The sequence below is a fragment of the Strix uralensis genome, chromosome Z, assembly GCF_047716275.1.
Source record: "Strix uralensis isolate ZFMK-TIS-50842 chromosome Z, bStrUra1, whole genome shotgun sequence".
Classification (NCBI taxonomy): domain Eukaryota; kingdom Metazoa; phylum Chordata; class Aves; order Strigiformes; family Strigidae; genus Strix; species Strix uralensis.
Window position 1 is genome coordinate 92,622,138 of NC_134012.1, and position 27,038 is coordinate 92,649,175.

The following is a 27,038-nucleotide window of genomic DNA, read 5'->3' on the forward strand; positions in this document are numbered from 1 at the left end:
CTTCAGGTGGATTTAGCTGCGTGCAGGACTGCAGCCAGAGACAAAGTAACCTTGCTCGGAAAATTATAGTTCTGGAGCGTTAATTTTCATCCAGTACAACATGTTAATACGGAACCTGACTTGTGACTGTTTTGCATCTTGTGTCACGGTCATTTTCTCTGTGATTCATAATCAGTAGGATTCCCATTCATAATCCTACGATACTTCTGCAGGATCTAAACAGCTGGAAGAACAATAATGAATTCTTAGTTTCCTCAAATGTATTTTTAGCGTTGGGAAGAAGGAAGGAGAGCCAGCAGTCTGTGACATGCCAGACCTCCATAGGGCATGCTTGGGAATCACTGTTAAATGTTTTACAGTTTCCCAGATAAGATAGCAAACCAAGCCTTATTGCTAAGAGGTCACTATAGATAGATATTGACACTGCAAAATCTTTTTTAATAGATGTGAATAAATAGGTTGTGACACTAAAAATATAAGTTATCTTCACAGAGGCAATGCAACCTGCTTTGCATATGGGCAGACTGGTGCTGGCAAGACTTACACTATGATAGGTACTCACCGGAACCCAGGACTCTACGCCTTGGCTGCCAAGGACATCTTTAGACACCTGGAAGCATCACAGTCAAGGAAAGATCTCATCGTTTTGATCAGTTTTTATGAGATCTACTGTGGACAGCTTTATGACCTGCTAAATGGAAGGAAGAGGTATTTAAATAAAAATATGTTTTACTATAAACCTATGGTTATGAATCGGTTACTGCTTATAAATCAGTTACTGTTTCATGCAATTACATTTAACATATTACTGTTTTTAGTAAATGTTAGATATTTAATTAGGGTTGTTGCTAGGAGCTACTTAGAGAGGAAGGCAGAATATGACACCAAATACTATGGCATTGATAGGGGCTCCTGGTTTTTACTATTTGGGGGGGTGGGTAAATAATTAAGAATAAGGACCTATGGTTGAGATACGAGCTCATGCTGTTTTGCTTACGCTATAATATAATAGCTGAACATCCAAAGGTAGAGGAAAAACCTTCCTGTGGTCAGAAGTTCTTACGCCAACCACTGTGGAGTCCCTGTCTTTCCCTCCTGCTGTGCCAGCGGGGCTTTGGCTCTTGACACTCTAGTCTCTGAAGATCCTGCTGATCTCCCACTTGTGCTTGACACTGCAGTCTGCTCACCTTCTCCCTGAGTGCCTTTTCCTGGCAGCCCAGTGACCCAACAGGAACAAGCCTCTGCAAGTGATGATGCCATCACTTCAGCAGTAGCACCTCAGCCCCAGACTTGTTTGGATGGATGTATATTCCTACAGGAGCTCCATCCAGAATGGAAACTGGGACAACCCAGTACACACTTGGTATGAAAAACATCACCGTGGTTTGAAATCTCTAAATAAAATAACAGTGAGTTAAGATCTCAGCAGTGAAATCTTTTCAATGATCTTGAAGGAACATTACCTGTCAGCTGGAGGCCTGTAGCAGTCTTGAGAGCACTATCCTTAGAGCATACTGGAGGGCTCAAGAGGGAGGATTTCTGTGTGGGGAGTTGAGCATCTGTTCACAAAGGAAGCACCTATTTCTGTGCATGTGTGTTCCCTTTCTCCAAAATAGGCTTTAAGGAGCAGGTAGTGTAATCTGTTATGTAAGGAGTCAATTTACCAAGGAAGAAAGAGTGTCCTTAGATTCTCTGCATGTCCATTAGCTATCTTACATGTCATTGAAGAAGATTAAACTTCCTCCTACATGCATTATATATATATTTTTCCTGTATTCTGTAACACTTCCGTGTGATTCATAGCAGAGGTGCTCTGAAATCTGACTGTGGCTGTGGGAGTTGCTTTAAAATCCTGTGCAAAACTCTTGAGACCTTGAACAGAACATAACTTACAGTCTGAACTTCCTAGAGAAGCCTGAGATGCCATTTAAAGAGGGACAGGAACTCTAAAATGTAGACATGATAATTTACTTCCCTATATATTCCTGAACTAGAGAAATGCATTGCTAATGGCTCTTTAATAGTGAAATGTCAGTGGTACATGTTATAAATTAAATACCTCTTCAGCTCTGAAAATAAATGAATGACAGTGGTGCCTCTCCGCAGTCAGTAGCCTTGATTGCTTTTTCACGTGTCATAGCACTGACATGTGTTTACATTGCTGCAATTTGAGATTTCAGAAATCTCCTTTCTGCATTGTTTCATTTTCAGACTTTTTGCAAGAGAAGACAGCAAGCATGTCGTTCAAATAGTAGGGCTGCGGGAGGTTCAGGTGGACTCTGTAGATCTCCTATTGGAGGTAACCTCTATGTTTGCGGTTTTTTTGTCTTCTAGAGCCTGATTTGCTGATTTGTGAGATCTGTCATTTATAGAGATTGTTGTTTGTTCTGTAGTACATGTGATTGTTCCTGTTCAAGGTTCTGAAATTTGCAGCCCCAGAAGAGCACTGAGGAGCACTATTCAAAGTGCCTTTATTCAGTAAGCTTCCTGGTTCACTGTGACTTGTGTTAGCGACATGTAAGCTGTTGATTTACAGCTGTCCCTTCTGCTGCCACTCCTTATGGTAGGATCTTTGCCAAGAGATAGACTGCCATAACTATTCCAGAAATTAAATAATGTCCTAGCAAGGGACCCTGAAAGCTGGATGAATGTCTTCTCTCGGTGTGGTTTCTTTGTGACCTTACATTTTCTATATTAATGGTATGTGGATGTGGGACAATGATAGAAATCTGAAAATTAATAGAACTAGAAATAAGAAAATACTTAAGATTGAGCTATTGATCTGAATTAGGATTAAGACACTGCTTAGGTAATGATGGGTGATAACAGCCAAATAAAATTAGGATCTTTAAACAGTAGCTGACATTCAGCATAAGCAAAGCTTCAGTTTTCCTTCCCTGCCTGGCTGAGCCCTAAAAGGGCACTGGCAAATTTTCTGCATTGTCCTGCAGCAAGCAAGCTGGTTAGATCTGCTTTCAATTTAGCATGACTTTGCATAGTTTAATTCCTTTCTCAGTAAGGAAGTGTAAATTACAAGTGCCTGATAGTGTAATTGAATCATTGAAATTGGTATGGTGTTGCCCACTTATATTCCATTTAATTTTGTTCTTCATCTTACCATTAACTCGAAGCTTCAGGACATGCTGGTCATGCTTCTGCAAATTAGAGTGTAAATTTGCTATATGGTTGATTAACACATTCCTTTGTATTATCACATTCCACACATAGAAGGGCATTAAATAACTTTATTCTTACAGGTGTCTCAGCAAAAATATAATCTGATATTGTCCACAGGCCCTTTTGAACACAGAAATGTCACTGGCTTGACTCAGAGCTTCTGAATAGTCTGCAACAGATATGTGGGAAGAGTCTTGAGTACATCCCTCATTATTCACTGATGTTGGCTTTGGTTCTGAAATTATCTGCATTTAGCACTAATATAATGTTCGGGAGCTGCAGCAATTGTTTAGGTTGCTGGTTGAGAACTGGCCACTGACAGGCATAAATAATGCACATCTGTCAACTGAGAACATATTGATTTTGCTAGATGATATTTTAATTTGTGCTTACAACCAGAAAAAAAATTAATGACTGTTTTATGAATGCCCTGATGCAGTTGCTGCTAGACTTTCTGCGATAGTCTTTAAAAGTTTTCAAAAGAGAATTATCCAGATTTGTATCTTGAAGGAGCCTTTGTCCTTCTGCCTTTCTTCTCTTCCTTGTTTTCTTATTTTGTTGTTGTATTGAGTATAATTGATCTTTAAACTTTGTTCCTTACTCTGGCATAGTTTCTTTTAGTTATGGAAATGGAGAAAGGTTTTGGCACTTTGTGTGTAACTTTCTGGATAACAGTACCCACCTGTTACATGAGAAAGTAAGATTTTAAAAGAACACAACAAATAGTCAATCTCACGAGTCTCTTAGGTTATGCCTGCAGTCTTACTTTCTTTCTTTGCCATACTTCTTTTAATTTTATACTTTGGATATTTTGCATAGCTGAGTGAATGTGTGATGCAACAACTTACCTCTCTAAGGCCTGTAGTGTCACTGCAAGGAAGTCTGTATACAAAGTTCTGAAAGAAACATGGGAAGGGATCCAGTCTAACTTAACGTCTGCCTTGCACCAAATTTTAAGGCTGTAATGAACATTCCTCTTAATATTTCCTCATCTTAGGAGCACAAGATCCTTTCTGAGAGACTGTGTTTTTATTTACAATTTGCTTGGATTTTGTCCCCTTTATTTTGCAGGTGATTCTGAAGGGGGGAAAAGAACGTAGCACGGGAGCTACTGGAGTCAACTCAGATTCCTCTCGATCTCATGCTATCATCCAAATCCAAATTAAAGACACAGCTAACAGGACATTTGGAAGGTAAGACTAGAAGTGGGAACGCTCAGGACTGATGAGGAACTTAAGCCCAGGGACATCTGAGAGGCAAACAAAGAGGAGGTGTTGAGTTAGTGGTCAGCTGTGGGTTAAATCAGAAGATAGGGTTCAAAGGGACTTTGAGAAGTTTCACAGTCCTTTCTCTGTTCCCAGGGAGAGTGCTTAAGCCACATCTGTGAGAGCTTTGTCAAACTTGTTTGTAAAAAATTTCCAGTGAAGGAGTTTGGCAATCAAATCCATCCATTCATCTTCAGTGTTAGAAAGCTCTTCCTGCCTGGTGTTCGTCTGGATAAAGGTAGATGTCTGCAATGGGCACATCCACATGTGAGCTCATCACCTTTGAAGTCAGTGGGAAGAAATAGTCATTTCTCTGATCCCATTCATACCATTCTGCAGAGTCAACCTAAATTAGGTTGGATGGATTTGCCCCTCAAAGCATCTCTGTCCTGTAATTGACTACAAAGGGAGCCTGGGATGACTAGCTCAGGTGGAGGTGATTTCATTAGAGATGTTTGCCTTTGGCCTGAGGAATAATAGTACCTCATCTAAACCTCCTTGATAATTTGAGAGTGTGACTCTGATGCTATCTGCAGGAGACAAAAAGAGCAGTTTGCTTCCTCTTGTAGCAGCCATTTTACTTATTTGAAGACTGCAGCTGTGCCTTTTCTCAGTCACCTTTTCTCCAGACTAAACAACCCTAAGAAATAGGTCTGAGGAAAGAGGTCTAGGTAACTATATTATTGCTGAGTGTCCAAAAAACCATGCTGACACACCCTTCCAGCAACTACCATACAGTCTTGCTTCCCAGGATCTTATTTTAAATACAAGGCAAAATGGAAGAGCCACAAATAGTGGAGAGAGGAAAAGGCAGAACAGGCAGGCTTAGAATTAGAAGTGTATGTGGTCATGTAGGTGTGGCATGCGTGCCACATTTTGTTACTGAAAACGAGGTGGAGCTGGAGTGGGGAAAGGATCCCTATAAGAGATGTGCCTATAAGAGAAGTCAGGGCTGTTCCAGAAGAAGCATCAGGGCAAAGACAAAGATACAGTGCAACAGTCAGTACAACAGCTGGCACCCAGAGCTAGGCAAAGTGAGAGGGATTAATGGAGTTTTGTGGAAGGAAGGGACAAAGAACACTGAAAGCTCAGTGTATTACTTACTACACTGGAAATTTCTGTTCATATTGTCCTGAATTCCCATTTGACAGGGCAGTTTTCTGTTTTACGTGAAAGGAGAATCAAGAAATTTAGAATTTCTTTAACTGCGTTTGTCAGAAACTACCAGCACAGTGATTATCTGGAGAGGTGAATGTGTTGCACTTTAAACAGCATATCCATTAAACTGTGGAGCACTCTCATTACATGCAATTACACTTTCTATTATGCTTGTGTTAGTGCCAGGGTGCTCTGACACTGTTCCTGATGCTATGCTTATTTTGGTGCCTCAATTAATTCCAGTGGGTATTTCTCTTTGTTCAAAAGTAGTGTTTCTAATCATTCTTCTGATGTTGTGTGTTGCAGCCCTCTGCTTTAAAAAAGGAAAAAAAGAAAAACGAAAAAGAAAAAAAAACAGCCCCTAAGATAAATGCAACTTTGTTTTTTCTAGGATATCATTCATTGACTTGGCCGGCAGTGAAAGGGCAGCTGATGCCAGAGACTCAGATCGACAAACAAAAATGGAAGGAGCAGAAATAAACCAAAGTCTTTTAGCAGTAAGCTACTAGCGTGTCTGGGGAAGGTTTTGTATTTAGTTATAAGCGCGTGTTTTAGGATAAAAATGAACAGAATAATATACGTATGTATTCCGTGGAAAAGTAACCAAAGTACTAAGTGTGTCCAGTTTAATTTGTCTCACGCCTGAAAGACAATTTAAGAAGGTTTTCCCTCTTAAATTTTTGTGATGAAAAGAAAGTCTTTTTTAATTGATTCTTACAGCCAGCCAGGTAAACACAGCATGGAGAATGTTAGGTATAGTATAGTAAGTGTCTCATATTTTACATAGAAAGTTTTGTCCCGTTTAGTTCCAGAGAATATGGGCTTGGGATAGCCATATTTGTTTCATAAAAGCACATCAGTTCCTGCTGGTTATTTTCACCACTTGAACTCAGTGGTGTTCAAATCAAGAGTAAAGGACTTAAATACTCAAGAGCACAGAAACTAGCAATTCGTGTATGGAGGAAGGAACAGGAAGAAGTGCACTCTTAATGCAAACTGTCTTTTAGAAGTGTACAGTGACATAAAGAGGGACAAGGAGCAGAGAAACGCCATCCAAGATGAAGTAGAAGTGCCTTTAAGTATAAACTGCAGGAGGCCTTGCACCTCCTTTGATTCAAACGAGCAAAACTCACTGATGTCTAAGTGAAACTGAAGGTGATACGCAATTAGTGAGTATGAGTCAACAGTGCAGAAGTTCGTGCACACAACTGTGCCTCTTAGTGTGCTGTAAATAGGAGGTGGCTTGCTCTGTTTTGAGAGTGTAGCATGTTCTTTACCACAGAGGCTTTCCTGCTGTGGAATGTCAGCATTCATACTGGGAGACAGCCTGTAAAGTGGATGTGTTTCTGTACTTCATGCTTTCTTGAGTACTTGCTGGTGAATAACTGAGTGGCATGAGGAGTCAGGACCTGAATAGAAAGGACTCCTGAGAAGTAAGGCTTAATTTATGGTCATGAAACTCTTTTAAAAGGAACTTTAAAATCAGAGTCACACTCTCTATTTTTGGTATTGTCTGAAGCTGAGTAAATACCTAGGCAGTCTACAAGAAGTGACTGAATTAACTATAAAAGGCATCTTTGGGTAAGTCTACATGACCTGCAGCCTGTAAAACCTAGGTCTGCCCTCAGTGATCATAATGCTCTCTTCAGGCTTTAAAAGACATGAAGTTTGAAGTTTGCTGCTGGTTTGACTATTCACGTTGATTTCAAGTAGAAGATATTCAGATACTGCAATCATGAGAAACAGAATAAAAAATTAGAATAGTTTGATCTCTTACTTGTTAGAGGTGCAATTTTTAATAAAATGCAGTAAAAGTGAGAAATAAGTGTCATTTTAAGTGGGTGTATGTAGAATGTAGTAAGGCTTTAAATGTGGAAAGGCTGTTTCATGCTAGTATCACCATGACAATACCGTAATCTTATTTTTCCTTCAATATTTGCTCTAAATTACTTGTCTCATGGCTATATAGTCTATTTCTGCCAATTTTAGAGAGCATCTGGGCTTGATATGGAGTGTGATGCTATTGTGCTTATTCCAGTGGAAACATGTCAAAAAGGTGCACATCCTTGAGTTTGAACATGACCTCTTTTTCCAAGGCTGGTAATAAATCAAGGGATGTTTCTTCAAGACTACAGGCTACATCTGGTGGTTATTAACAATAAGAAGATCTAATCAGTTCTGTGAAGGGCGTAGGTGTAGCTGGCTGCTCATGTCCTGTTAGTTTCAATGGGAATCCTGTAGCTCCATCTCCGTTCCCTGGGTAGTCTGTTGATTCATTCTCGGTGTTTTGTGTATAGTTCTTATTAGCCTGTCAAAGGTCACAGTGACATGTTCATTCAGACAGGCTGTATCATTAGTACATTCTGAGCGTGGGCTTGAACCTGGATTCCAATCCAGCTCCCCTCACAGCTAATTGTTTTGTGCTGGTCCATGCTCTCCCCTTTGATTGGTTTTGGTGCCTTGCGCTGCTCTGAAGAGGAAATGGCTTGAGATCCGCTGCCTTCTAACAGCCCAGCATACCCACGCACAGATGGGACATCTATACTGCAGATTATAGTCAGTATGGGAGGAATATGCACTTACTAGCTCATGCTATCCCTGACTAAGGTATTAAAATATTGCCAGAGTGGCATAAGAAATTGGCACTGCTGTTGTCCAAAGCGTTGGGGTGTTTTTGGAAGGGGAAGAGCTTCTTTTAGAAGAAAGAACTTCCTAAGAGCTGAAGCTCAAAAAGCTCTGTTCTTAGGGACCACGTGCCCTGTAAGCTGCAGCACAGTAAGCTGCAGTACACCCAATCTGGCTTCAAACTAGTTACCTATGGTGCAGGCAGCAGCAGGTCCACAGCAGTGTGGAGCTCTGTGCATGCTAAATGTGTGTATTTACCCAGCTTCTTGGGTTTTGTATAGCCCAGAGAGCTGTCAGGCGAGGCTAGCTGTGCCCTGTGCAGCAGCTTTGCTCGCTTTGAGTGCAGCTGAACTGCTGCTGACAGCTGCACTGGCTGAAGCTGGCTGCTCGTGGCTGTGGCAACAGCAAACTCCCTTGTGAGGGACATCACATAGAAGGAGTCAAAGGTGCGTGAGGGAAATAGTACATTTGCAGTTTAGGTTTGATGCAATTCAGTTCCTTGCCAGTGTGTGACTGATATGTTTTTCCCACTCTGTATTTTTTTTTCTTTTGGTAGCTAAAGGAATGCATTCGGGCGTTGGATCAGGAACATGCACATACTCCTTTCCGGCAAAGCAAATTAACTCAGGTAAAACGAGCAGAAAACAACAGTAGAGGTTTCTCTGATGAGGACAAAATAAATAAATAAATGATAAAAAGGATATAATTCAATAACTGCTATTAAACTCTTGAAGAAAAGAGAAATGCATAACTCTTACAAACATTAATTTTAAAGGTAATCACAGAATAAAGGCCAGAAAAATCACAGAAAAAAAGTCAATCCTGGGGGCTGGCATGGTAAAACCCAAACAAAAACCCCAAACCCTACTTGCCAGACTCATTCAGAGTTACCATCCATCTCCACACAGTCTGTAACCAATCTTGCATCTTTGTGCAGTTACAGTCCTGGGAGTTTTCATCAATTCTTCATTCCAGTTGTAACATATGCTTTATTACTCAAACATATGGGCGCCTGTTGCAAGGGCTTGTTCAGAGGCCTGATTAACACTTGTATTCATTTTAAATTGTAAACAAAGAATTGCAAGACAAATAGAGACAAGAGGACTACATTTAATAAAAAAGAAAAGAGATAGCAACTGTGCATCACCTGACTCATGTTAAACTGCCTCTGTACACATCGCCAGTTTACAGGAAATGAAAGGTACATGAATTGCTAAGGATCTTCTTTTTTTCTTTCCAACCCCAGGTGCTAAAAGATTCTTTCATTGGCAATTCCAAGACATGTATGATAGCCAATGTATCACCTAGCCACATAGCTACAGAGCATACCCTGAACACTTTACGATATGCTGACAGGTAGGTGATGAAACTCAATCTTGCCAAGCTGAAAAACACAAATTAAAAAACTAATGTATGATGTTTGTGGTTATATTTCATTTTGGTTATATTGGAAGTGTCAATTTAGGCAAGAAATACAATTTTCACAATGCAAATAAAATGCTTATATGTTCCAACTCTTGAAATTCTCTGGGTGTTCTAAATCCTTTCTGATGACAGTTTTTATTGATAAAAATACCACTGTGCTCCCTGCAGCTGCAGGGTTACTAACCTCAGCAGTCAGAAGTTTTGTTTTAGTTTTGTATTGTAGTTCCTCCTAGAATGTGTGCAAGTCCTTCCCTGCTACACAGGAGGAGGTAAATTACAGGCTGTGCAGTGCTGGAGTTAAGAAACAAGAGATGCTTACAGGGAAGAGGAGTACAGGAAGCAGTTGAGGTGATAGGGTGATATCAGTGAAGCAGCTCTTCACAGATGCACTGAGTTTGATCCAGGAGCACTGTAGCCCTGTACATGTATCACCTGAGCTAATTAGCCCCACTGCAACTACTCCAAAACCCCTAATTTGTGTCTTGTGGGACCCTGTGATGTGCTGTGGAGAGTACTAGCTTGTCTTGCCATTCTGCATTGTAAAGTGTGGAAGTGCAACCCCCTTGCACTGAAGCAGAGGCCGTCTTCACTCATTTGACCTGTTGTGCACAGTTCAAGGAAGCACTTCAATATACTGCTGTAGACCTTTCCAGAAGTTCAGGCGTTTTGGCAGAGGGGTTTTGATACCTGTGTGGATCACTGACAATTAAAACAGAAATCATGACACTGATTTCAGTGTTTAGCCTTAATCTGTGAAAGCATTAGTTTGTTCTGAAAGCATGACATCTAAAGCCAGTCTCACTTACAGGGTCAAAGAGCTGAAGAAAGGGATTAAATGTTCTACCCCTGTCACAAACAGGCATCGGACAGCTGGAAACGTATCTCCAAAACGTGTCCAAAACTGTCCCTCTTTGCCACCTGGAGAGAAGAGCTCTCCAAAGAAAGTGAAGCTAGGCCTCCAGCATCCCTCAAATTCTACAAAAACAAAGGCATGTCCTGCAGCACTCCAGCCAGCGAGTGTCCCTTTTGTCTCCACCCCCAGGGGAATCAATAAAGGACATGCCTACAAAGGAAATCCCAGCTCAGCCTGGTTCCACCACACTAGCCCAGTTAAGGGAGTTCTACGGATAGCACATCCCCTGAAGAAGAAGGCTGATGATCTGTCCCCCCACTCTGAAAAGAACCCCACTGCGAAGGATTTCATCATCAAAAATGCTGTCATGGCAGAAACAAGAGAGAGTGGCCAGAGAGACAAGTATATGCAAGACAGACCACCTGTGCAGTGCCTGAAAGTCCAGACAGTGCAACCTGTTCAGAAACAGCTTGTTTCTAGAGATGATTTTTCCTTTGGAGATGGAAATCTGCCTTCCAACGGCAGACAGGAATGGGGAAACACCTTTGCTAAACAATGTGTTGAAACCTGGACAAATGTGCCTCCATTTCAGAAGGAAAGGGAAGAGCATTTACGCCTTTATCACCAGCAGTTTCAGCAGCCACCTATTCTACAGCAAAATTTGAACTATCAACCTCTTGAGAGGTTTTTAACACAGTACAAGCCCCAGGAGATTCAAGTGAAGCAGGAGCTGAGCCTTACTCCCACGGAAGTACAGAGCAAAGAGGGGATGCAGCTGGAAGATCTGGATGACAGTGATTTCAGTGAAGATTCTTTCTCACCTGTCTGTAGTGAAAAGAGCGTGAAAAGAAATGCCAGCAAATGCAGTCAACATTCATTTTTCCTTCATCAAAGAGAACAAGGAACTGAAGAAGAGCAAAAAGGCCAAAAGCGTCGGGATTTATTTTTTAAATATGCAATACCCATGCAAGAACATGAACTAGGTGACAGCTGGAATCATAGTGGGGGCATCCCAAAGGCAGAGGAATCCATTAAAAATGCAGGCTGCAGCAAAACTCCATCAGACTGGAGCTATGACTTAACTATTGAGTCTTCTGCAAGCAGTACTGCAGAAAAACCTTACTGCCTGCAGGAAGATCCTGCTTGTAACTGGAAAAATGGCAAAGATTTCCTAGCTGATCACAAACAGTACAAATCCAAACACAGATGTCTCGTTTACTCCAGTGAAGCCACCGTAACTCCAGAAAAGGATGCTTCAAACTCGTATGTTTCTCCTGTATTGAAATCGGAAACTCCAGAGGGCAAAGAGATCGACCTCCAGCACGAAGAGAAGGAAGAATCCAATTTGGATAGACAGGCTGCCCTTGCAGGAGACATCAAATGGAAAGCTCGAAAAAATGGAGTTAACCATTGTGGATCTTCCAGTTGTTCCTCAGAATTCACTTCTGAGCTGATGGCCTCTCACACACTATCCCTTCTTGACTACGAGGAAACAACTGATACAGAGTCTTCTAACCAAGAGAAGTCCCCCCATGTGAAGCTGATGTCAGACATGAACATGCAAGGCTCCCAGAACAGGTTTGAGGAAGAGAGCTGGCAGTGTACGAGAAGCAGAGCTCTGACAGACAGCATGCTGGAACTGGGGGAGCAAGTGCGTCGTGGTGGAAGACACTGTGCCCTGCTGCATTCCCCACAAACAGGGGACAAGTGGCTTTCACCCGCCTGCTGTGATGTGAACCCATGCTGCTGCCTCCTGGGCTCGGGTTCACCAAAGCAAGGAGTCGTTCACAGTTTATTTGTTGGACGTGACCTGACGGAAACATCTGCAGCTGCATCCACGGGCTCCAGGGGAGAGAGAGAGGGTGGTTTGTTTCTCAGTAACTCAACATGCAAAGAATACTTGGGTGGCAGGCAGTGTGATGCTGATGTTGAAGATAACACTGGTAATTCAGGAAAATCTAACTCAAATCAAGGACCCCATGTTGAGCCCATGGCTCAAGAAATAAATACTGATATACCTGAGAAGAGCTATTTTCCAGGTGCATCATGCTTTCTCAGTGTGGGACATACAGATTACGCAGTCCAGTCCCCCTCTCAAGAAAGCAGCCTGCTGTTGCAGTCCACATCAGGACAGAGGAATGAGGACTTCAGTCATTCTGAAGACCCAGCCAAGTCATCGTTCAGCAATGAGGAAATGGGGTTGCTAAAAAACAAGTTAACACAGAGTATTTTTACGCAAGAGACTTTTCCTGCAGATTCAGGATTTGCAACCAAAGATAATAAGCCATTAGAAAATGCAAAGAGCCCCTCAGGCATGTCCAGCAGCAGCTCTCCAAGTGCTACATCAGAGATGGGCAAACGGCAGAGGGAAGCCCTGGAAAAGGCACAGTAAGTCTTGCTCGTCACTGAAGCTTGTCGTGAAGCTTAGAAATTCTAGATGTGTGACACATTTGCCGTTATTTATGTATCATATGTACTTTAAAGACTGATGGGAAATCAATCTATGAAATAATTATTTAATAAGATTAATGATAATTTATAGTCATTATCTTGTAAATATTTGATTGCTTGTTATTAGTGATATTTTAAAATCTCACAGGAAGCCAATTATTCTATTAGAGCTTCCTAGGATAATGCTAGAGGAATGAATATCACAATACAAACTGCAGATCTCAGTAACTAATTGGTTTCCTGTAAGTTGTAAAGTACCTAAAACCAATCAAAACCTCCCATCAAGAAGCAGGTGATAGCTGTTCCATCCCTATGGAAAGAAAATGAGCTAGAGCACCTGGGCAGTCACTGAAGATGCCACTGTCAGCTCCCAAGGACTGGACTGTGTTCACAGGTCTGAAAACACACTGTTGTTCAGAGAAACTTGCTCAGAGGAATGAACAGCAGCACTGCCTTCTTGCTCTGCCCATTTTTCGCCAAAATGACTTACAGCCTCCTGGTTGTAAGCCATTTCACGAATTAATTAGACAATTTTTTTGCTCCTAGATATCCTTATGGTAAAAAGGAGTATGTGCCCCTGTGCTGCCTATGCTAGTGAGAGACTGTGGTCACTCCTCTCTGAGAGATCTTCAGTTGTCAAGGTCATCTTTAACCCCAAACCAGTGCAGTTCACTGCACTTCAAGGACCACTGGTGTGCAATTTCTGAATGCCTGGGACACAGGACAGCAATGCTTCGTCTGGGGCATTCCTCCTTCTTAAAGGTTTATTGAGGCCAACAGTAATTGTAGCTAGCGGAGCAGGCTGTGTAACCAGTGGTGTATTTTATGTTCATCAGACAGGCTGTAATTCGGGCCCATCGGCAGCAGCTGGATGAAATGTCATCCTTGTGCTTCAAGGAAGAGTGCTTGATAAACCAGATGTCTGCAATGGTAAGTGTTTTCAGATGATGATTTCAGTGCCTGTTGAACCTGCATAAATTAATCTTAGAGATTATTAACTCGAATTAGTGAGGTGACATTCCTCGTTGGTTCTTCCTCTCGTTCTCTGATGGCTCCCTGACTCCTAGGAGAGGCCGCTCGTTTTCAGTACCTGTTGTGTCTCTGCCAGTCTCCACATTGCCAGGTCCCTGCGGGAGAAGGGGACTGATGGGCCAACTCTGAACTGCCTGTCTCTGATGATAAAACAGCTTTCTCCTACCTTGCATCGTGGGTGCCAGACTGTACTAAACAGGGCCTCTTTCCACGTGACGTTCTTCTCCTTACAGGCTGGAGCAAGTAAGTCCATACCCCAGAAAACAGCACGCCCCTACGGCATGGCGCTGGGAGGCTGCACTGTGGACGTGCCCACCCCTGGCCCCACTCGCTCCAGCGCTCTAACCACGGTGACTTGCGCCCTCTCAGGCTCTTGACTTTTGGCACCCAAGTGTTTCTTGGCTCATCCTTGTCTCAGATGACCTTGACTCAGGCTGGACCTAAAGACTGGCACCTGCACGGCCCCACTGCTAGCTGGGCAATCCCAGTTCTCTGTTTCTCCTGCATCCAGATAGATGCATGTCACAGCTGTGTGAGCATTCTCATCGCTCACCCAGACCATTAACATTTCCCAGAGAGAACCTGCCTTCCCAGTTCCCTCATTATCAGTAAAGCCAAGCTCCGTTACTGCATTACATCATCAACATTTTAAACCCTATCAGTTCAGATCTGAAGTACAGCTACAGAGACTCTTGCCTCAGGGATTTCAGAACGAAGCCACCACATGGCCTATTTGCTGTCATTTCCAGCTGCATGGGATGAGTTATCAGACAACATACAGAAGTTCACAAAGAAACACAAGAGCCATAAACCAAATTAGTTTTGTGTCAGAGAATGCAGTGATACAAAGCAATCTTTTTAATTTTTTTTTTAAATCTTTTGAGATTGGTCATTGGATACCAGCCCTCTACCCTCCTCTCCCTCCCACCATTTATTTGCTCCTTGCACCAAGCAATCATTTTCTGGCTAGCAGAATTATGACAAGCTTGCCAGGCCTGCCAGCAGTGTGTGAGTAACTTACAACCTGTAGTGTTATTTCACAGCATGACCTTTCTTTGGGCAATGAACTCTGACTGGACTTCCTATATCAGTTTCTCTCCTTCCACCTTCAGATGGTTGCAACTTCTCCAGCCATGAAACTCTGGCTGCAGGAGAGACTCCTGCCAAGACGGACCATGTACTGAACCAAGCAGTATTTAAAGTGCTTAAGAAAAATCTGCCACGGCAGCTGGTCTGGTCTTCATTACAGTCCTGATGTCCCTGCAAGACAAAGATACAGTGCAGGAGATAGCTGGAGTCCTGCCAAATGAGCTGTTGAATGATGGATTTCCCTGTGGTGGCAGTTGAAGTCCCTGGCCCTGAGGATGCTGACTCCTCCCAGCTGCTTAGACACTGAGCTTGAACAGAGGCACCAAACTCTGCTCTCAGCTGGAAAGCAGAGCGAGTCTGAGTGCTGCCTTATTAATACAAGCCCTACTTTAAAATAACCGCCTCCATTTCAGTTTTGATCACAGTTTCATATCACTTTTTATCCGTGTGGCAGGTTTCTGTGGAAGGTAGAGTGCCCCTTGGCCAAGGTTATAGACACTGCTGGTATTTCTCATGTCAGATCTAGCAGACCTGTAGCCATGCAGGAGTGGGACTGGCCCTGTGACCTGATGTGAAATAATCCCTTCGGTCTCCCAGGAATGGGCTATTATGTCTGATCAGTGAGTGGCCCAGCTCACTGTTTATTTTCATGATTGCTAGTTCCTACATGAGAGGTTGTCAGGAGCAGAGCTCAGTACATTGTAAAACTGCACGTCAGATAACCAGTCCCTATACTAAACTGTTGAAAAGCTAACTGGTCTACAACGGTGATAACAGGTGCTTTATACATTTTTATTTTTAAACCATTGTATTAGCTGTAATTTCACCAACAGCTAAAACTACCAGAGTAAGTAAGCCTCAGCATTTAGAGGCATTGACCTTTGTCTGTGAGGGTCAGAACTTTAATAAGGAAATACTGATTTAATCTACTACACTGCAGAATGGAAAACATGCTTCTATGTATGGCTGCAGCACATAGAATATGCTGATTTTCTCCAACCCTGCTGTTACTGTTGTTCCCAAAACTTTCCTTTTGGCTTCCTCTCCAGGATTTTCAGAATTTTGTGACCAAGCTGGATGAAGTCTTGGTACTGAAGTCGAAGTGTATCCAAACGATGCGCGCCCAGCTCCAGCTCTATTTAGCCTCTCCTGGCACTGACACATCCCTGCAAACTCCTCTGCCAGTTTAGACCTTCTTTGCCTGCACATGCCCAGGAACAGCTACAGCTGGTGTTTCGCCACACTTGGTGCTGAAGAGTGTGGATCACTAGGGGATAACTTTTGGTTTGATGTTTGTGATTAGTGTGTATTTTAGGTAAGGATGGAGAGAATTCTGAGTAAATTAGAGATGACTACTTGGCACCACAAGCTTTTGTATTTCCTTAATACCAGTAAGCCATGTTTTTAAGAATAACAATTCAGCAGCCTTTAAATATCTCACCAAGCAGCAGGAAGTCCTGTCTACAGTATTCATACCAGCTTCTCACATGTCAAAGGCACTTCTGTGTTGCCAAGAAAATGAGGGGAAAAGAAAAAACCTGTAGCCAGGCACAGGTCTGAACAGAAATGCTCAAATGCTATCCAGAAAAGTGTTTGCAAACAGAAGCCAGGAAAGAGAGGGGAGCCGCTGTTAAGCACACGAACGTAACTAGACCATAAGTAAACAGAAGTCAAGGCAGGGCAAGTGCGGTCTCTTTCAGAAAGCAGCAGGCCGTTGTCAAATTTGTTCTCTGCTTGAGACAAAGGCTCCAGAGGTCCTTGAAAGAGGTGGCTTAAGTCATGGGTAACGGGTGGTTTAGTAGGGACTTTGTACCAAAGGTTCATCTAGCATGTTAGTAAGGATGTGGGTTTCGTACTGCTGCCAACAGCTTACCTGCTACAAACCTGAGATCTCTGCACCGTGGCACAACTGTACAGTGCTCGTCATCCGGGTGGACAGAACTGATTTTTCACAGCAAAAGAGGGTCTGGCTAGAGGCAGTGGGATTTCAGAAACTCCTAACAGTGCTGTTATGTGAAGCTGGTATTGAATCAAGAACTACAGAATCCTCACCTGGAGCCCTGCAAAAGCTCTGGTACTTCATGCATCACACCGGAACCACAAACCAAGTCCACTTGCTGAAGCCACAAGTGACCTTGAAAGATGCTCAGCTGACAACGTGCTGTGTGAGCGCTCCTGCTCCAAAATTAGGGCTGTCGCAGCACCTTCAGCCATCCCAGTGTCCCCTCGGTAACGCCTGCAGCAGCTCAATCAAAGCCTGCTCAGTCGCCAGAAATGCCAAGGGTAAGGGGACACTGCTGTCCGACCAGCTGTGAACGTTACTGCCTGCTTCTTCAGCTACTCCGAGGAGCCCAGGTCAGGCTGAGCCACAGTACAGCAGTGGCAGTGACACTCAGTTATCTGGGCTGTGTATCTGGGGCAAACACTCCCAGGAATGTCACACAGCGTAGCCCTGGGGAGCAGAAGGGCAAGGGGAGGACTCGTAACAGAAGGAAGTCCCACATCAGTGCCCTGACTGTTGGGGCTGGTTTTTAGCACTGGGTAGTCTCTGTCTTGCCCTGGAGACTGGACTACTCTGTGGAGCAGAGAGCAGAGCCCCTCCAGGGTCTGAGTTTATGGCTCTCCAGACGGTTCCTGTGTCCAGGTTACAGGCCAGCAGCAAGTCACACCTGAACCCAGGTCTCCCAGCCCCATTTTTAGAAGCCTTCCTTGCCTGGAGAAATGAGGTTGCAGGAGCCAGACTCCGTGTCAGGGGCACTGTGGTATTTGTGCACAGCATGCGTGACAGGCAGCAGAGAGCTATAAAGCAGTGGGACTCCCAGGCACCTTCTTAAAGCCATGGAGGGAAGAACAGGCATTAAACCAAGCTCCCCTTTAAAAACAGCAACTCTTAGAAAGCCTCCCTCCACCTCCTGGGGCCAGGGAGAGCTTTCCTGTGCATAAGGTGAGGAGAAGATGTGGCGGTTGGGTAGTCCATGTGCCTTCTGAAAGCATAAATGGATGTGAGCACTTACAGCTGTTTCCCCAGCACTTTCTCTGCAAGCGTACAGAAAACAGGGCTCTGGGGGAGCTGCTGAGGGGTTTGAAACTTTGCCTGGAGCAAAGGAAAAAGTGGGGCTGTTAGGATGGGTGCACAGGGCACAGGAAAATGAGATGCTCAGCCAGTAGTAACGCAGTCCTCCACGTACTCTGACGTTTGGGAGATGAGTACTGGTGGGTTGTACTTTGAGGTTTTTTAAAGGAGCAGCTCAGCAAACTACATTCACAGGCATTTTCAGTCTCTTACACAAGCTGGCCATTTCTAAAGCAACACACAAGGAAGAACCATTTGCACGACCAACAGTGCCATGTCCTCACCTCAGTATTTTCAGAGTAGTTGTAACAAGACAGAGAAGTGACCAGAAATTTCCACGAGCAGGAGAGGGGAGTTAAGTCAGCTAGCAAACTCGAGCCACCCGTGACTCCTGTCTGGTCTACTGTGAAAAAGGCAAGTCTGGCAGATCAGAGCCCCAGTGCAAGTTCCCAGAGCAGGAACTATTCCCTCCCTGGAGGAATGGCCAGGAACACTGAGAAACAACACATAAACAAAACAACAACAAAAAAGCAGTTTTCCAAGGTCTGATCTTTTTTAAAGTGGAGCAATCCAGCCAATCCACAAGACTAGACCTTATGAAACGTAAGATTTTTTTTATCCGTCTGTTCTCAGAATTTTATTTTCCCTGCTAAATATATGGCTTGTCTAAAATAAAAAAAAAATAAATACAGCAGTCCTGGCTGGGAAAATCCACCCATCCTTAGCAATAACAGGACTACAGACACGCTTGAAGTGCTGCAGTCCCAGGAGATACCACAGCTGGGCTCCTAGTACACAACGGGAACTACCAAAGCTGCTGTCAAAAATGGTAATGGTTTTCTCTCCACTCTTACTACCTAGATGCTGCTTTAATTCTTGTGTGAAAGTGTGCTAAATAAGCTGTTTGATACTGCACTGACACCTGCTATGAATGGTTTTCATTTCAGCTTGAGGAACGTATGAAAGTGTTTGTCATTACAGCAGTCTAAGAGATTAAGAGAGCTTGGCCGTGTACAATCAAATAAATACAGAACTAAAATGGGTTCACTTTTGCCCTCGGGTGCGACAAAGACTATTAATGCTCATAGCAGATGCTTGATATTTTATTTGCATAATTGACATTATTTAAAATAAAATTCAATTTACTACATAACTCTGGTAAAATTTATTTTAAAGTGATCAAAACTCCTGTTTGATTGCAAAAGTTTAACTGGGGCTGGGAGTCAGTACAAGCTCCCCTTGCACCTGGCGGCCGAGCCTGCAGCAGCAGCACAACCCTCGCACCAGGTTTTGCTGCAGTGGTGGCAGAAGCCCGCGGTCTCCCCAGCACAAGGAGCTGCCCAGCCACACGCCGTGCAGAGAATCCGCTGAGGCAGGCTGCGGGGTCGGTGACCCGTGCCGCCCACGGGTGCTCCAGCAGAGCCAGGCCGCTGCTGGGGCCGCGAGGCCGGCTGAAGGCACCACGGGGGCAGCTGCAGCTCCCGCTGCCTGACAGAAAACGTCACCCTCAAAACCAGGCAGCGAGCACAGCAGCACCTCTCATCCCACCAGGTCTCCAGCCACGTTGCAGGCAGGGTGGGAGCCCTCGGCTGCCGTGCAGGTGAGCGATGGCCCATCACTGTCAGAGTCCTCACCAGGCCGCTGCTGCCCAGGAACCACCAGGAGGGTCCCTGGCTCTCAAGCACCAGCTTGGCTCTGCCTCTACACGTCCCCTCACAAGCCTTCCCACCAGGGCCCCCAGACCTGGCAGCAGCTGGCGCAGGAAGGCAGGACAACCTCTGACAAAGTTAAGGCAGGGCCCAGTGCCAGGTACACACATCATTCTGCCCTGAGAAGAGGAGGAAGAGCCCCCACGTCTCCAGTCATCTTCTCACCAGCCAGCAGCAGGGCAGAGCCCAGCCATGCACCAGCCGTCAGCAGGACCTCCCCAGGCCCAGGCTGAGCTTTGTTTGTGACTCAACAGGAGAGAACAACAGCACCAGAGTCATATGCAACGCACAGCCTCCAGAACGACATTCAAGCTTTGTCACGTTGTGTCACTTGTTACACATTTCCCCAGAAGTGCCCCTGCCCTGAGCCACCAGGTTAATCCCCGCACTCCCTGGTCCTTCCCTCTGTGAGAAGCTGCCCCAGAAACATGCTTCCAGCCTTCAGTCACCCAGTGATGTACAGCCAGAAAACTCCCTGCTGAAGCAAGAGCAACGTCACCAGGGAAGACAGAGGGATACGCCTCTTGGGAAGGAGGAGACCAGCTTCACAGGGATCATTTCCCATCTTCACTCCTCTGCTCCATAAGCAGAGTAGCAGTGGGGTTAAGAGCCAGCCCCCACCAAGGGACAGGGAGAAAACTTAACACACATTTACACAACCAAAGAGATTGTTTTATTGAGAAGTTTGGTCTAAATAGTTACTTTGTCACTGGCAAGGCTTCTTGCCCCCTCAGGACTGCCTAGTACCAGACACGGACTTGTTTAGATATTAATTCTGAGAAAATCAAAGCAAGCAGCACAACTGAACGCTCCCAGCAGTGACAGTAAAGCAGTTTGAGTTTTGTTTTCCAGCTTTTGACTTATCAGGAGCATCATTTCCTTGTTTCAAACTATCACATTTTTCACCTGGAAAGGAAAGCTGGGCAACTGCTTCACCTGCACCCACAGAGGCAGCAGCTGCTGAATGTCCTTAGACAAGTTTTAATTTCAGCCCCACCACTGGTGAAGCTCAATGCTACAGGATAGGATGCAAAGCAATCTGCCCTGGTCCTGTTCATCACCCATCTCCACATCTCCTAGATATGTGCTAGCTACATCTCTCCTCAGCATCATTTTAAGTAAAGGTATGTAAATTGACATAGTTGAGCACCTCACAGAAGATTCCAGGAGTTAACACTGGACCCAAATGTTTGGTCATGTAAAGTTAACAACATGATGGGAAACAAATGCCATCATCTTCCTTCTGGGTCCTGATGAGTTGAAACCTCCTACTGAAAAACCTGAACGGAGGCAACAAAGCCAAGCCGTTTTCCCCTCCCCAAGACCAGTGCTCCCAGCTCCATGCTCTAACATGAGTTTGGATCCCCAGGCTTGAATTTTGCAACAAAACAAAAATAAGCCACAGAAAAAAGCAGCATATTTCACCACTGCAGCCACCTGCCTGGACACCTGGTTGTTCTGCCCAACACTCAGTGTTCACGCATGCCTACAGGAGCGGGCAGCACCTGGGCAGGCAGGATCCAGCAAGTTCTTCATCTGCTGAAGCCAAAGAGCATGAGAGATGGGAACCATAACACTGGGAGTTATATTTGAGGGTTTTATTAGTTGTTCTTCTGCAGAATCAAAATATTTAGCAAATTAAAGATTCCTCAAGACTGCTGATATTTCATGTATTTAGAACTTGAACAATGTACAATGTAATACTTTGAACTATCAAAACCAACTCAAAACCTGATTTCTAGTACTAGATGTTACTGTGTAATTCTATAGCAGTGTGAGAAATGGACCTAATGCAGTGAGTGTATTTGTTTTAAAGAAAGTGCTTGAAAGAAGCCTCCTGCATCGCACTATTATTTAAAATAAAGATAACTGATTTCCTAGCAGGGCATTGTCTTAAATATCCTACAAGCCTGGGGGATTAAGAATACTGAGCCCCAGCTCTCTGCCTTCAGGTTCAAGAACGAACACGAGTTGCAGGTCCAGGTAGAGTTCACAGCTTACCCGTTTCAAGAGAACTTACACACCACTCAGCACTGGACACTCATGTCTGGCAGAAGTGTTGGATGCATGGGTTAAAAAAAAAAAAACCAAACAAAAACAAAACCAAAAAAAACCACACGAGGAACAGCTTCTTTCTTTATGCATAGCGACAGTTTCTGAACCAGTGTTTTACTAAGTTACAGACTAACTTTCAACCAAAAAATAAAACTCCATTGCACTAAAGGTCAAATTTAACCAGTTAATCTGGACCGTGACACAGTCAAGTAATTCAGTACAAGCAGACACCATGAAAGCAGCTTCAAAGAACCAAAGCATCCTAGTTTTAGAACCAAATTAGTATTCTTCTGTCCAACTCCAGTGCAACAGTGAGGGGGGGAACCACTCCCATCTCTACCTATGTACAATTCCAGTAGATGCTGGGCAGCCTAAACTCTCCGTGGCCAGGCTGGAAAAAGGAAACTTAGGAAAGGACACTTTAAAATTTAATTTAAGAAAGTTGGCTCTCAGTGGAAAGAGAAATGCTGGAGTGATGCACGCGGGTGGGCTTGCTCAGTCACTGTCCCATGTATGTGAAAAGCTGGACTCCTTCCTGCCAGGAGCAAGTCACACTGGGTGTGAAGGTGGCAGGGCTGGTCCGGCTCTGTTGCACACTGAGAATCCAGGAATGTGTTTTCAGCTGGCTCCTGCACGGGCCATTAGATCTTCCAAAGCATTGTGTTGGTCATTGTTATGTAATAATAAGACCTCCGTAATGTCTTTTAGTTCAAAGCCCATTTCTTTAAATTGACTCATTAGCTGGAGAAGTTCTGTGATCTGAAAGACACAGACAGTCCATTATTTGCAAGAGAAAAGAGAATCAGCCCTTGGTGGAGGTTTAGCACAGATCCTGTCTTCAGCGACGGGGCACCCCATGGGGTGGATTCCTCCTCCCCAAGTACAGCCTGTTCCAGCTCTGTTTTGAGAAAGTCCACTCACACTGGAGCCGGCAGAGCTCTGGGTGCAGTAGCCCACAGGGCCTCACCTTCAGACCTTTCTGTCTGCAGTCCTGCATTTCCAAAATCCTTTTCAGCAAGCGCACCAAAGCTCAGTCTGTGGGGATGTCTCTCTCCCAGTAGGAAATTTATCAGTCTGGCCCAATCTGGGCTCCCCAAGATGCTGATTAACAGCACCCTGCTCCCACTGCATCTGAATTTTTTTTTAAAGTTACTTTGACTTTGGGAACAGTAAAGTAGCCCTTGCTATCAATTGGCTTGGGCAAATTTTGGGGATTAGCACAAACCCTACTGGACACACTGCATACGATACTACCAACATCAACCACAAATCCTCCCTGAGCTTTGAAAAAATGAGGTGACAAGATGTGAATCAGATGATCAGACTTATGAACCCTCTGCCATTTACAGTGCCTCCACTCCTCAGGAAAGGAAAACACAAAACAAGCAAACATGCTGAAATGGGCAATTAGGAGATTAGCCATTTCCGATTTTGGGGCTAAGCCAGTAGCAAATGTTTCCCAAGTTCAGTTACTTCTCCCACCTTCGCATCGTTGTTCTTCTCTTTGCAAGCTCATCACTAAGTCCAATAAAGGCAGGAAGGCATATCTGCATCTGAGGGGGTTGGGTCGCACCTCTAAAGATGTCACATAATGATTTGGCATACAACAGGCTGGCAGACATTAAAAGATCCTGCTGTCCTCTCTGCCCTGGCTACCTGCTCCTGCCTCTGTACCTTTGGTGCTGGTAAAGCAGCCAGACACCGAACCAGACCCCAAAAGAAACATATTTTCCATCTTCTTCCAGAGCGCGCCCTAACCCGACTGGCTGAGCAGCCAAGCAGATGCTTTTGTACAAGGGAGAAAATTCATGGCCGGGGCAGGCTGGCAGGTCTGAAAGATAACTTGCTGCTTCTGAATTTAACTGTCTCTGTACCAAGCACCTCACCCATAAGAGCTGGGTTCAAAACATTACAACCAGAATAAGCAGGGTCTTTAAGAAATCCTGTCCCCATAAAAATGCATGCAAGTGAGAGTAATAAAACAATGCAGAAGTAGTCTAATGCTTTAACACATATTCACTTTATCACTGCAGGGATGTTCCTTGAGGTCAGTTTTGGAAACAAGGCAGCATTACCATGAAAGCCAGAGTTACATCAGCCAGAGGAACTGCTGCTGGAATTGCCTGTCACAGCACATTCTCTCTACTCCTTAGCGCACTGTGCCCTCACCTTCTCCTCTGAACACTGGTGCATTTCCAACGCTGCTTCAACAAGAAGTGGATCGAAGCCCTTCTCACAAAGCTGTCCATGTGCAAACAGGTAATCCAAAACCTGTGGGGAATGAAGAAAAAAAAAAAAAGCAGCTTGCAGAGTGGCATTTGCAGCACATGGTTGGATACCAACTCTGTCCAGACAGAGGGGCTGAGCATAACTCTACCCCAGGCTTCACCAGGGACCGAGATAAAGTCCTTCCTAGCAGAGTTGAAATGCTCTTTATGCAAGAGCTGGTTCAGAGAAAACAGACGAGCCCTTCTGTCCTCCTGTGCTCTCCTACCAGCTCTGAACATCATCTTCCACTCTAGTCAAAGTAGTCTCAGAAGACTATCTTTAGCCTTCCGTGCCTGATCACTGAGCAGAAGGCAGAAGTTTAACTGTGCTTCTTACACTAGAAGTTTTAAAAATGAAACTGTAGGTCCAGCAGTCAAGATGCGTCAGCTTTTAGCTTCCTCAGACAGCCACAGGAACTAATGCAATCTGAAAGCAGTCAGCCTTTTAAGATCAACTCAGTATACTGGTGAGTGAGCTGCAAATCCCAGCACACACACCCAGAAACTGCTGCCAAATTTCTTATCTGTCCTCAGCTTTGAGAGGCGGGGGAAAGGTCAGATCAGTAACGCTAGGTATGCGGAAGAACACAGCCTACCTATACATCAGGATTTAAAACTATCCTCCTAAGGGATGTTTTTTCCATTTGATATTACAGTTCACTCCAGTGCACAGCTTAAACCACTCCTGATGTGCAGGTAGTGGGCAAGCAGATCAGCTCAAGCAGAAGTCACCGGGACACTCCTCCTCCCCAGGCACAGTCCCGCCAGCCGACGCTCAGTGCAGCACACAGCCTGACTAGGGTCAGCACGGAAAGCTTGGCCACGCGCTCCCTGCTTTAAAACATTTATTTGAAGCGGATCCAAGACCCAGAGCCACACTTCACCCTGCAGCCCTTTATGCTCCATGACCTGCTTTTAGCAAGCATTTGAGGCCACACATGAGGCAGGAAGCACCACAACCAGAATGCACACAAGAAAGTCGGTCAGTGGCACCTTGTGAGAGCCCTTCAGGGCTGTCTTAAGCCTACAGGGGCCAATCCCTCTACAAGGAGAGACGTCAGCATTATAACCCCTGGTGTTCAGAACAAGGGAAGCTGGCGCCTTTTTTGTCACACAGCACTAAGCGTAAGTAGAGCCACACTAAGCTTCCTTTGGATGATTTTGGAGCTAAAGGCCCATCCCAAGCTTGGTGCAGCTCTACCAAGCACTCACAGCGTGGCTGTCTCAAGCAGTCTCTTATCAGAAACATGCCCAGACACTCTTTTCTTCAGTTTTAGGAGTTACTGCCAGGTGACAATGTCTCTAGCAGTTAATATTGCAGCAGATACAGGCTGCAACACCCTGTTAGAATAAAAGTGTTCCCCCCTATCCATTTTGCAAAGCCAAGGTTGTGTTTCAGCAGAATCAGCATCCAACTAAGGGTTTCTTTCCCATCGCACAAGCTCTTACCTGGTCTATGTTCTGTCCTTTCTTCTTCATGGCTTTCAGGACATTCTCAGGCGAGTACCCCATGTTGACGACTGTCTCTACGCACTGCCTCTCGCTAGCAGAGAGGGCCTGCTGTAGCTCAGGAGTGGGGCCACTCGACCACTTTGTGCAGCTGCTGTTGTTGGGCACTTTAGACACTGGGAAATTTTGGTGCGTTACCTAAAGCAAAAAATCCAGAGGCTGGGGTGATGGTCATTTTCTGCATCCCCACATCCTGTTTCTGGCTAGATCAGAACCAGGATACCTCAGGTAACTAATCTGAGAGGTTTTCTAGAGTGCCCTTGGGAAGTTACTGACTGTGAGGATGAAACCAAGCCGTGCACATAGGCTGACTCTCACCATACTCTTTTACCCTCAAAGCAACAAACAACATCCCAGATTCTTCACAATATATCCTCTCCTACCAGTGGAACCCTTTCAATACCCAACCTTTGCAACAGTGAGGTCCTCATGATACAGCCAAAGCCTGTACCTCAGAGGAAGCATGGAGATTGCTTCTTTCACCCCAAGTTTACTTGTCACCTATGATTTTCTGTACTCAAAGGAACACTACTTCTGGAGATTTTCAGAAACATGATCCAGCACAAGCACACAGGTATTTGGGAACTTACCACAGGGACTTCTGTTTCCTTGTAGTCTGGGTGTACCTGTCGGACAACACACAAATAAGATGACTATAACCATTATGAACTAGTGAGCAGAATTTTATACAGGGGAGTAAGAAGGGTTTTATGGGAAAGATCTGGGAATAAGTCTGCCATATTAGGGAGACTTGTGGTCTGATCAGGTTTCCACATTATAAGGTGCAGACATTACACAGCTGTGTCTAGCTACAGAATAGCCATCACAAGGATCATTTCTTCTCTCAGCACTCTACAACTTCATTATACTCCAAGAAGTTTGTGTCCTCCCTCATAGTAAATGTAAGCTCCTTTATTCTGTCATTGTAACAGCTACCTGCTCATATAAGCTCAGTGTAACACGCTGGCTCCTGTTCAGCTCTTGACCCAGTACTACACGGCCTGAATGACACTGATAATTTTGAAGTTATTGCCTACAGACTTCTCTTGACAAAATTGACCATGAGAAAGAGAAACACATACTCCTCTTCTACTCTCAAAGCACTGTATTTCATATATATGCCATATATAAGCAATGTGGCACACTGGCTAAAAAAGGCATGTGATTTTTCTACACCAACAAGCCTGGGTAATGTTCCCTGCTGTACAGCTGCTCTGTTTCTGCAGAACCTGGCTGCCAGAGGGCGGAACCAACTCACCGCTTTACACTACTTTGCCCAAGATAGCACTGCAAAGGCAGAACTGCACCACCAAATCTGTACATTTCAATTCGCCATTTAAAAGTCTTTCT

At 44.5% G+C, this 27,038-nt stretch overlaps 2 protein-coding genes across 4 annotated transcripts in view; one reads left to right on the forward strand and one right to left on the reverse strand.

The window, feature by feature from the left end:
• KIF24 (kinesin family member 24) overlaps positions 1-16,437 on the forward strand; it is a 29,829-nt gene extending 13,392 nt beyond the window's left edge. Inside the window, exons 5-13 of the mRNA XM_074855278.1 lie at positions 493-708; positions 2,212-2,299; positions 4,249-4,370; positions 5,992-6,097; positions 8,782-8,853; positions 9,472-9,581; positions 10,459-12,891; positions 13,791-13,884; positions 16,125-16,437. Coding sequence (XP_074711379.1) covers positions 493-708; positions 2,212-2,299; positions 4,249-4,370; positions 5,992-6,097; positions 8,782-8,853; positions 9,472-9,581; positions 10,459-12,891; positions 13,791-13,884; positions 16,125-16,265 — 3,382 coding nt within the window. The 3' untranslated portion in view covers positions 16,266-16,437. The remainder of the gene's footprint in view (positions 1-492; positions 709-2,211; positions 2,300-4,248; positions 4,371-5,991; positions 6,098-8,781; positions 8,854-9,471; positions 9,582-10,458; positions 12,892-13,790; positions 13,885-16,124) is intronic.
• A 4,070-nt stretch (positions 16,438-20,507) lies between these two features.
• Positions 20,508-27,038, reverse strand: part of UBAP1 (ubiquitin associated protein 1) — a 37,458-nt gene continuing 30,927 nt past the window's right edge. For all 3 annotated transcript variants that reach the window (XM_074855279.1, XM_074855281.1, XM_074855282.1), the window contains 4 exons: positions 26,279-26,314; positions 25,629-25,826; positions 24,082-24,183; positions 20,508-22,671 (listed from right to left, as the gene is read on the reverse strand). In XM_074855279.1, the coding sequence (XP_074711380.1) occupies positions 22,531-22,671; positions 24,082-24,183; positions 25,629-25,826; positions 26,279-26,314 (477 nt within the window). In that variant the 3' untranslated portion in view covers positions 20,508-22,530. The remainder of the gene's footprint in view (positions 22,672-24,081; positions 24,184-25,628; positions 25,827-26,278; positions 26,315-27,038) is intronic.